Source organism: Neolamprologus brichardi, chromosome 20 (assembly GCF_056152115.1).
Source record: "Neolamprologus brichardi isolate AB-2024 chromosome 20, ASM5615211v1, whole genome shotgun sequence".
Taxonomy (NCBI): domain Eukaryota; kingdom Metazoa; phylum Chordata; class Actinopteri; order Cichliformes; family Cichlidae; genus Neolamprologus; species Neolamprologus brichardi.
The window spans coordinates 18,412,501-18,424,265 of record NC_142123.1 but is presented as its reverse complement, the minus strand read 5'-3'; the positions used below and the strand labels follow the sequence as shown (position 1 = coordinate 18,424,265).

The 11,765-nt window shown below is 40.8% G+C and overlaps 1 protein-coding gene across 1 annotated transcript in view; it reads right to left on the bottom strand.

Moving 5' to 3' along the window:
- Positions 1 to 9,357: 9,357 nt before the first annotated feature.
- The window catches only part of dedd (death effector domain containing), a 10,516-nt gene continuing 8,108 nt past the window's right edge, over positions 9,358 to 11,765 (bottom strand). The window contains exon 5 of the mRNA XM_006804308.2: positions 9,358 to 10,567. Within this exon, the coding sequence (XP_006804371.2) occupies positions 10,161 to 10,567 (407 nt within the window). The 3' untranslated portion in view covers positions 9,358 to 10,160. The remainder of the gene's footprint in view (positions 10,568 to 11,765) is intronic.

The window sequence follows — 11,765 nt, the reverse complement described above, 5'->3', positions numbered from 1 at the left end:
AACCCCTGGGCTGGGTATGACGTAGTGAGATCATTGACAAGGCTGGCTACGGATACCAACTACGGAACGGAGCAGTTGTCAGTCACCTTCTCTAAATGGATGACATCAAGAGTGAACGAGACATTGATTCACTGATCCACACTACCACCACGGTCCAGGATGAGACAACAAACATCCACGATTGCATCATGAAGATGGCCCCAACTGACCGCGTGCTCAGTGAATACCTCAGGCAGCAGAAACCCAAGAAAGAGGAGGAACCATCATGGAAGGACAGGCCCCTGCACGGTATGTACCACCAGCAGATAGAGGAAGTGGCTGATATCCAGAAATCCTACCAGTAGCTGGACAAAGCTGGACTGAAAGACAGCACAGAGGCACTGATCATGGCAGCACAGGAACAAGCTCTGAGTACAAGATCCATAGAGGCTGGGGTCTGTCACACCAGGCAAGACTCCAGGTGCAGGCTGTGTAAAGATGCCCCTGAGACAATCCAGCACATAATAGCAGGGTCCAAGATGCTAGCAGGCAGGGCATACATGGAACACCATAACCAAGTGGCTGGCATAGTGTACAGAAACATCTGTGCCGAGTATAACCTGGAAGTCCCGAGGTCAAAATGGGAGACGCCCCCAAGGGTGGTGGAGAATGACCGAGCTAAGATCCTGTGGGACTTCCAGATACAGACGGACAAAATGGTGATGGCTAACCAACCGGACATAGTGGTGGACAAGCAGAAGAACATGGCTGTAGTGATAGATGTAGCGGTTCCCAATGACAGCAACATCAGGAAGAAGGAACACGAGAAGCTTGAGAAATGCAAAGGTAAAGTAAAGAAAAGACTTAGCTAGCTGACCAGCATATACTGAAAATAGGATTTATGTAATGCTGAGCAGGTCATTTCTCTGAGTGTACTTCAAAACCAGCTCACCATAAAAAAATCGGTTTCCTGCAGTCCAGAATTGTTGCCCACAGTTTTGTTTTGTTTTTTCAAAAATAACCTCTGACAAGAGGTCTGCTCTGTTTCACTTCAGCACCAAGTAATGTTCAGATGTTGATTCATGGTTTTCTTCAGTTGTTGATCTCCTGCAGAATATTTTTAGGTTATCTGCTATAAAAAGCCAGGCCAGGAAAATCCTTCATGTTTTTCTGTGTTTTATACTCAGTTACTTTGACACGAAGGCATCTGCTGTGACGCTCACACCTCTGATGAAGTCTCACAGATCAGCTTTGTTTTTATACATAGATATACAAATATGGATACTGTAAATGATCAGAATTATAATATTTTTGACTGTCTGAGTAAAATTGAATTGACTTGAATCAGGACCCTGTGAATCAGAATCATATCAGTTAGTGAATACCCATCCCTTATATACATGAACACCTTTACATGACTACAAACTTATTTGATGGAAAATTAAAAAGCTCAAATTTGAAAGATTGTGAGTTATTTGGTTCATGTATTAGCAGTTTAGTCAATAAAAATTTAGTTTTTTTGGAGTTGAGTTGTTGTGTACTTGGCACAGATTAAATTAAGACGTTTTAGTTTAAGAAGTTTTGAGCAAATGATACATTAGGTAGCAATTATAGGAATGTATGGTTAAGGATATAAAAAAGTACATTTATTGATTTACAGTGAAAAGAAGTGCCTGTAATTGGTCTTGTACAACAGGATCACCTGTTGAGAAAGAAAAAAGAAAAAAGTAAATACTAAATATTAAACATTATTGTGCAGCATGCAAGATCGACAGCGCACAGTGTGCTTTGAGGTAGGAGCCAAATAGGGTGTAGTTTGTGTGTGTGAGCACCCGTGTGTACACCTGTGAGCATAGACGCGCTTGTTTTTAAAAGGTTCCTTCATGTAATGATCTGCTAGAGGGTGTGGGGGGCCACAGCCCCGTCCTCCAGGGCATGAAGCAGGTATGGAGGAGATCAAAACTCCAGACATCCAGAGGCCCCCAGAACAGAAGAGACCAAGGAAGACCAACAGAGGGGCAGCTGCGCCACTATCCCAGAAAGAGCTGAGGAGAGTCCCAGATGAGGGGTCACTCAGCAGCCGCGGAGCAGAAGCCAGGGGGGGTTGCAGTGACGTGCCCGTGAGCTCCGCCGGCAGTCAGCTGTGCCAGAGTGACCGAGCCCCAGGCCGAGAGGCCGAGGGCACCCCACCCCCGAAGTGGCCCGAGCGAGCCCCAGGCTCCAGGCCCCGACAAGCAGCCACCAAGGAGTGAGCCGGTGTGTACCTGGACGCCCATCCCTGGACACAAAGAACCACCAACGCACCGATGTCTGAGGGCGTCTGCCACTGGCAGGGGGAGTGGTGGGGGGAGATAGGCCTCCAAACCTTGGAGGGCCTGCGATGTCCCCAGAGATGTGGCGTCTGATACCCAACCTGACATATAGACACAGACATACAGGCACACACAGATACAAGCATCCATTCCCACCCTCATGCTCTCATATGCAGTTACTCAACACTCACCCAACGTGGAGACAGACATAAAGAGACACTGTACACACAATCACACTCCCCAAGCGTACTCTAAGCCCCAGGTCTAGGTACCCTTGCCCCTGGAGGGGAAAACTGCACCCAGACCCAGGTGGTGTTACCCTTTTCCCTGCGGTGGGGAGAAGCAGACCGCCCCGACTCCGCAGCAGCAGGGAGGCCCCACATTCCAGACCCCAGTCATATCATACCCTCCGCCCGCTCATATGTAGTGTTGATGCATGTGTGTTCTAAGGTGCATTTAAAACCCAGGAGGGCATGGAGCTACCTGCCAGAGAGCAGCAGGTAAGCGCATAGCCCCTCCTGATAGCCCTCAATGTCTACGTGTATTTAAAATTGAGAGGTGGGCAACGACGCCAGGGGTGAGGTTGTACACCCTGATGGTCTTTTGTATTCCGTGTAGCGTGCCCACGTGTGTGAGAGTGTACTCTATATCTACAGGATTTTTTGTTTTACCATTTATGGAAAAGTCTGTGAACGTCTGGAAAAAACAGAAAACGTCCTGGCAGAAAATTACCAGTAGGCTACATTTTCTGTTTTTCTACGGTGTAGTTACGGGTGATTCTGTGCTGAGAATCTGTACAGCTGGCTGTTTCCATTATCGCTCTCTGTTCTGTGGAGGGGTGAATTTAACTGCTTCTGTTTCCCAAAGGCTCCCACCTTCAGCGTGGGCCAAAGGTAATTTTTAAAAGTGATCTTGAGCAGTAGTTTTACAGGCTTTCTCAAGCTCTTGCAAAGTTGTGTGTTTGTATCTTTAGTGTTTTATATTGGCTGCTTTTTCAGTCTATTTGAGTCCAAAGGATCAACCAATCTACACATAACAGTCAACTTAGCAAAGAACTCATTTGCAAATGTAACTTCATATGTAGGCACTTTGTTACTAGCAGAAAGCTGCCTCTGAAAGTTGGCTGTGTTGAAGAGTAAAGCTGCTCATACCAAATATTGACTTTCAAGGTCATTAGAATTGTGAAAAACTGTTTTTGTCTTGTATACCATATAATTTTAATATACACTATATACCTTACTATACCATGTGTATTAAAATGTGCACCCATTTCCCTAGCAAAAGCAAATAAACAGGTGGTTCAAGACTTTTGCACAACAGTTTCCAAGACTAAACATGTTTTTAAAAATTCCATGCTAGCTTAATTATAACTATCTTAAACCTAACATTAAAGGGTGCTGGCTGCCGCCACTCTTGTTCTACTTGTCCCACAAACTTGTTTTTGAGAGTTTGTGCATTAGATGACAGTTTGTGTCCATCAGGAAAAAAAAATCAAAACATGTATTTGAGCTCTGGTGGGTAACTTAAGTCCAAACAGCAGACCACCACAGCCGTGCAATGCTAGCCGAGCCAGTGAGGACCACCACAGCTTAAATGAAGACACTTTTTTCCAACTGTATGTCTTCTGGCTGCACATCTCCTCTCTCACATGCAGCCCCATTCCCTGTTTTTCAGCCTCCATGTCTGTATCCTGTGTGATAAAAACATGAGTCACAAATGAATGAGCCTGATTTGTCCTGTAATATAGAATGCAGTTTTAATATCTTAGGCAATATAATTAATTTAAAAATTACATTGCAACAACACCATTCCCTTATGAACACACACACTGCACAATTGAGTTATATTGTGATGATGGAAAGAAACTGTCCGTCAGATAAATTAAGCCTGCAAACAGTTGTCCGAAAACCCTCTTTTGTCTGATCGATCCCTAATAACATTTAAATTTACAATAATGGATTACACAGCAGTGGGGAGTAGATTTAATCGCAGTACATGTCTTTCTGAAAGTGCTGCAACAGGTTTAAGGACATAATTCATCAACTGTTATCATATTCAGTGCCAACAGAGCAGAGCAGCTCACTGAACTCCACTCCTACAGATGTTGATTATATTGTTAATAATTTTAGGATTATTAACACAACTCTGGATACTCTTGCTCCTCTGAAAATGAAAGCCTCAAATCAGAAGTTCTTGCCTCTCCAGTGTAACTCTCAAACATGCACGTTAAAGCAGATCACTTGTAAGCTGTAGAGGAAATGGCATCTCACTAGAAGTTACCATTTAGCCTGGAAAAAGAGTTTGCTGCGCTATAAAAAAAAAGCCATTGGTAAAGCTAGAACATCTTGCTTTTGATGATTGATTGAAGAAAATAAGAATTACCCTAGGTTTCTCTCCCCATCTAATTTTTATGCCTCTAAATTCAGATCAAACTGAGGTTAATGTAATCATCAGTCCTACAAATCTTAGATATGGTATCTAACCAGATGCTTACTTTGGACGGCATTACCTTGGCCTCCAGCTTCACTGTGAGGATTTTTGGAATCGTTTTTGATCAGGATATGTTCTTTATTGAGCATATTAAAATAATATGCAAGACTGCCTACTTTCATTTGTGCAACATCTCTAAAATTTGAAACATCCTGTCTCAGAGTGATGCTGAAAAAAATTGTTCATTCATTTATTAAATAATTAATTGAATAATCTGGCCCCATCTTATCTTAACAACCTCATACCACAGCTTGTGGTTTCCAGGATATTTAAAAGTAGAATGGGAGGCAGAGCCTTCAGCTTCCAGGCCCCTTTTATGTGAAACCAGCTGTCCAGTTTGGATTTGGGAGACAGACACTCTCCACTTTCAAGATTAAACTTAAAACTCTTCCTTTTGACAAAGCATGTTATTAGAACTGGATCAGGTGACCCTGAATCCTCGCTTACTGACTACTGTAATTCTCTCATGCATGGTCTCCCCCAAAAAATCCTTCCAGAAGTTTCAACCGGTTCAAAGCTCTGCTGCCCGCATTATCACCAGAACCCCTCCTACCAGCACATCACCCCTGTACTTCAGGAACTTCACTGGCTCCCTGTGAAATTCCAAATAGTATACAAGCTTCTTCTGCTCACCTTCAAGGGCCCTCATAGCCTTGCTCCTCCTTACCTTTCGGACCTGTTAAGCACTACCTCTTCTGCCCGCTCGCTTGGATTTTCTTCTTCTATCCCACTTGCTGTGCCTTCTTTCCGCCTCAGCACCATGGGAAGCAGAGCTTTCAGTTGCTCTGCTCCCAGGCTGTTGAACTCTCTACCCACAGATATAAGAAACATTGGTTCTCTCCCCCAGTTTCAATCACAACTCATCTGTTCAAATCTGCATGTTCACTGTGAACTGTTTCTTTATTTTGTCTTTTTTAAAATTGTTCTTCATTTTGTCTTGTTTTATCTGTTTTATTCTATTGTTAAGTGTCCTTGGGTGTCTTGAAAAGCACTTTTAAATAAAATGTATCATTATTATTATTATTATTATTATTATTATTATTGTTGTTGTTGTTGTTGTTGTTATTATTATTATTAATAATCCCTACCCCGACCATCGCTAAAACACACCAGCTGATCTACGCCACAGCAACAGTAATCACTGAGATGCTTGGTTACAAAATGAACAGTCACAAAGAGTATGACCTTCCATGGAGAAGGAGACTACAGGCCAGGATCAAGCCAGAACAAAGGCAAGTTAACTAACCGTCATAACTGCAAAAAGGTGTGATAAAGAAGTATAACAAGCTGCCTTTACCTGAGGCCGTAGAAACTGCCAAGCAAAGACTCACAGCCTTGGGCAGCCACCTTAAGAGGTACACTACAAGTCACACGTTTGGATACAGCTTCTCATTTAATAGTTTTCCTTTATTTTCATGACTGTTTACATTGTAGATTCTCAATAAAGGCATCAAAACTATGAAGTGTGAAATAACTCAAAACATATTTGATATTTTAGATTCTTCCTAACAGCTGCCCTTTGCTTTGATTCCTGCTTTGCACACTCTTGGCGTTCTCTCCATGAGCTTCATGAGGTCGTCTCCTGAAATGGTTTCCAACAGTCTTGAAGGATTTCCCAGAGATGCTGAGCACTTGTTGGTCCTTCTGCCTTCTCTCTGCGCTACATCTCATCCCAAACCATCACTGGGTTTAGGTCAGGTGACTGTGGAGGCCAGATCATCTGGTCAGCACTCCATCACTCTCCTTCTTGGTCAAACAGCCGTGACACAGCCTGGAGGTGTGTTTGGGGTCATTGTGCTGTTGAAAAATCAATAATGGGATGGCATGTTGCTGCAGGATGCTGTGGTAGCCATGCTGGTTCAGTGTGCCTTCAATTTTGAATAAATCTCCAACAGTGTCACCAGCAAAGCCCCCTGACACCCTCACACCTCCTCCATGCTTCACAGTGAGAACCATGAATGTAGAGACCATCATTCACCTTTGCTGCGTCACACAAAGACAAAGACTTATCAGACTAAAGCACAGATTTCCACTGGTCTAATGTCCATTCCTTGTGTTTCTTGGCCCAAACAAATCTCTTCTGCTTGTTGCTTTTCCTTAGTCGTGGTTTCTTAGCAGCTATTTGACCATAAAGGCCTGATTCACACAGTCTCCTCTGAACATGTAGAGATGTGTCTGCTACTGGAGCTCTGTCTAAAATATGACATATTAAGAATTATATATAATTTTTTTCTTTGCTACATAATTCCATATATCTTGCTTCATATATTTGATGTCTTCGGTATCTACAATGTAGAAAGTAGTCAAAATAAAGAAAAACCTTTAAATCAGAAAGTGTGTCCAAACACTGGACTGGTCGTGATACCAGAGCGATAGAAGCCAGGTCAATAAACCACGTTCTCCAATGAACCATCCCAGGTGTACTCTCAGTGGCAGGGGACAATATGAGAACAGCCCCACCAAGGCTGGAGATGCAGAAATACTGGAAGAGCATAATGGGCTGAAGGACACAACACATAACAACAATGTTCAAAACTCTCAAGCATGAAGAGTAGAAAAGTACTATACAAGAACCAGAACAATTTGCCATTTAGTAACAGAAGGCAGACATTGAAGGTAGCTACATGTACCTTGGAATCCCACGAGCAAACAGGAGCCATGAACCATGAGGAATAGTGGTAGAAGTGGACAGGCAGAGGAAGATGGCTGTAGCTCAAGAATAACCAAGGGCTGAGACAGGAGCTCGAGAAGATGCGGAGGGTGAAGGCAACAGTAGTCCCTGTGGTAATCTGATTACTTGGGGCAGTGACCGCCAAACTGGGTGAGTGGTTCAAGCAGATTCAGGGAACGACATCCGAGATCTCTGTCCAAAAGAATGCAGTCCTATGAACAGCAAAATTATTGCAAAAGACCCTCAAACCCATGATCGAAGGATAAAGAGCGCCTTCAGGGGTGAGTTTGGATTATTATTATTATTTTTTTTTTTTGTAATATTTGCAGTGCCACGTAAAATCAAAACTTTCTACGGGTCTATTTTCTGAAAGAAATGCAAAACTGAAGTAAGAAAATGTGACCCACAAAAATATTTACAAAATGGTTACATTGTGACTTGAGACACTGACACCATAACAGGTTGCATGCAATTTAATGTAAAAGCTGGATTTAACAACTACCATAACATACAGTCAACATACACCTACCTATTTCCTAGATACGAACTTTTAACCTTGACATGAAATTCCACTGGATAAAAATATAAAATGTATGCCTCTTCTATATCATTCACAGTGGCCTGTCAAACTTGCATGTTCTGATATGTCCCAAAAGATGCCATTATGGCCAACACAATACGGGGCTTTTATTTATTTCTTTCCTAGGATTAAAAATCATAATAAAAACACACGGAATTTTTATAAGGTTACATAAAACCAAATGCTAAATTCAGGTCACCATTTAACTAACTGATGAGAAGCTAGACAAGATTCAGTTACATTTTTAACACAAGTAAAATTTCATTACAACATTTGACAAAAAAAAATATGCATATCTGTAATGCATTAAGAGAAAATATTAAGCTGGAAAGTGAACAACTGCATTAAAAACATAGTTTGCTGATTACACAGTACACATTTGCTTCTCTTGAGTACTGGCCTGTTCATGTCGTTGGAGATTTTAGGGTAGGCATACAGAAAAACAAAGGAAAATGTAAAATAGCAGAATTACAGATTGGTGTTCCAGGTAACAGTACGTACTGAAATGATATTCAGTCTCCGATCTACTTCATCCTCGATATACTGCTATTACACATTTTCTAACTGAGCTTGCATTGGCCTGACATCAATGTCAATTAGTCATTTATCCTGATGAATTGCATCCAAAAAGATGATTCTGCATATCAACATTTGATGGTGAACACTAACATTAACATTACATGTCATTGCAAGAAATAGGGCCTACTTTGTAAAGTAGTAAAGTATAGTTTGGCGTGATGAAAGGGCATGTATATGTCAGACATTGATACATTCTTAGTCCTGTCTTACACTTGAATTTATTAAACATAAAAAGTGGTTATAATTTTAGGGGCGGGGGGCCACATGTGGTTTTCACAGGCACCCATCCATTATTAGTTTCATGTTACACTGTGAAAGCCTCCTACCACTAGAAGCATATAAATGTGCAACTTAAATTGTGGAGGATCAACATGCTTTACATCTTGCTATTATATTATTTTGGCTTCTACAGTGCTATTTTTTTACGCTTTATTTTCTGTTTGAAAGTTACCATACCTGTGACAACTGCTCTTTAAGGGATGGGATGAAATGAGATGTGATGTTATTTCAACACCTCCTGTACCACTATTAGAGGAGACAAGTTTAACTACATGCTCATGTTGTATCCATAGAAAAGATTGCTCTTTATACCAATTCTAAAGCTAAAGCTAAATGAGAGATTTGTAACCAATCACAGACAATCACTGACTCTCTGTCACCCACATCACTTTGGTCTGGCATCTTGCTTCCTGCACCTACTGACGTGACTGCACATACTGGTGTGAATTTCCCTGCTGTTTTACAGATTTGTGTTTAGTGTCGTTATAAAATTTATTCAACATCAGTCTTGCTTCATAGTTAACACAGCAAGTAGGTACAGGGTGACAAAGGAACTGACACACTTTCAAATCCATACATATTAAGAACACCACAAAAGTCCATTTCTCACTGGAAATAATTGAACACATTAGAATTATTCTCTTACATTGTTTCCATAAACTGGCAGTGACTTTACAATTGAATTTGAATTCACAGCTGTTGGCAGACAGAATGTGTTAAAGAATGCCAGGCACAGTAAAGGTGACAGGGAAAGAGAAGCTTGATCTTTGCAAAAGTGTTCACAGAACATTCTCTCGTTGGGTATGCCAAACAATTTGTAATCTACCTGGAAAAACCTGGGAAAAAAAACACAAAACAAGTCTAAAAATAAGTACATCTCCCACTGGGAGTAACTTGTGAGAATTAAGTGTTTCCTGCATTCAAAATAACTTCACCTTAAAACAGGATTGAACAGTATCTTTAGGTTAAAAGTTTTAAATGAGCTGAGCTAACATACCACAAACAAGAAATTGGTTAAATTCAATGCACTTGTTTGATTCCATCCTTGAAAAAAATGAACAATAATACCAACTTGTTTGCATCACCCCTTTGTTTTTGCCAACACAGTTCCATTTCTCTGTACATGCTATGGAAAGGGATGCCAAGTAGATAACATATGAACTTAGTTCTCAAATATTTAATGGGGTTGGCTGGAAGTTCTTCAGTTCCTTTCAGGCACCTTAAACAACAATCACATCTCACTCTACTCCCTACCACCTGGAGAATGTTTCTAAGATACAGAGTCTTTGTTACCCACTGCTGAGCTCCCTCCACTTGTGACCAAATTACGGAGCAGTTTACGTCGACCAGCTTGGTAGTCCTCCTCATCAACATTGACTAACAGTTTTATAGCCTCGTGGCCTACAGCCTGTTTTAGGGAATCTGTGATAAAGACCCCTTTGAGGGCCTCTAACAATGATCCATTGATGTAGTCCCTCCAAAAGGCATCCAAGTAGGTGAGCTCAGAAAATTTGATGTCACAGATGATGGAGCCCAAGTCTCGCGATTTTAGGATAGTGTTGGCCTGGTTGAAGCGCTCAAATTGCCGCTCCACTGCCTCTTGCTTGTTGGAGAAGACGTTGCCCTGAAGTGCAGATTCATGCTGGCAGTACTCAGCACGAACTCGTAGACGAATATCTGAAAGGGTTGAACAAAAACACAAAAAACAAGAGACTGTCAAAGTATTCTGGACAACTTCTTTGTCATTAATTGTCTTGTAAATGTTGTACAAGATAATGATTATTTCAATCATTACAGTGTTAAAACAAACAAAAAACAGAAGATATGCTTCAAACTCACACATCGCTTCTTTACTATACCCTTCCTGATATTCCAAATAAAGCAACACTCCTAAAGGCAGCAGTCATATCAACTACAAATTACCACATGCTTTTTTCTGTTCAGTGCAATTTGTAGTAAATTGAGAGCTACAGAGCTCATAAACCACATGTGTAGATTATTTAAATATATCCCACCCAAAACATTAAGTTCTGAAAGGCAATAATAAGCAACAAGGCTAGATTAAAAAACAAAAGGTAGTTCATCGAGACCATGACTTTTATTGCAAAACTAATTGCACTGCTTTAGTTAATACAAAAGACAGCTTTATTTCTACTCTTTTATCTCTTTGAACTGCGTGTGAACATTAAAGGTGAATCTTTGGATTGATTTAAAGTCTAACTAACAGAAGTTTCTCTGTTAAAATTTGCCTTTGCCCTCTTGCAGTGTACCTCAAGGGTCCTCTATTTTGTGTACCTCTATTTTGGGCCCATTAGGTTTGCTTTGAGGAAACATAATCTGTCTTTTCATCGTTTTGCTGATGAGATCCAGATTTATAATCATATGATATTCACTGCGGTTCTTGTTAAACTGCCTTAAAAACCTAATGAATTGGTTAAAGCAATACTTTTTGTCATTTTCATTAATGAAAGCAAAACAGAAATTGTTATATTTGGTTGTGCTAACCAGCTGATGGACTGTGCTGCCTCTTTTGGCTACTTGGGCTCACACATCCATGAATCTGATAAAAACTTGAGTGGGACTATCGACAGCTCTTTCAACTTTGGAATAAATATATATATATATATATATACAGTGGGGCAAAAAAGTATTTAGTCAGCCACCGATTGTGCAAGTTCCCCCACTTAAAATGATGACAGAGGTCAGTAATTTGCACCAGAGGTACACTTCAACTGTGAGAGACAGAATGTGAAAAAAAAATCCATGAATTCACATGGTAGGATTTGTAAAGAATTTATTCGTAAATCAGGGTGGAAAATAAGTATTTGGTCAATAACAAAAATACAACTCAATACTTTGTAACATAACCTTTGTT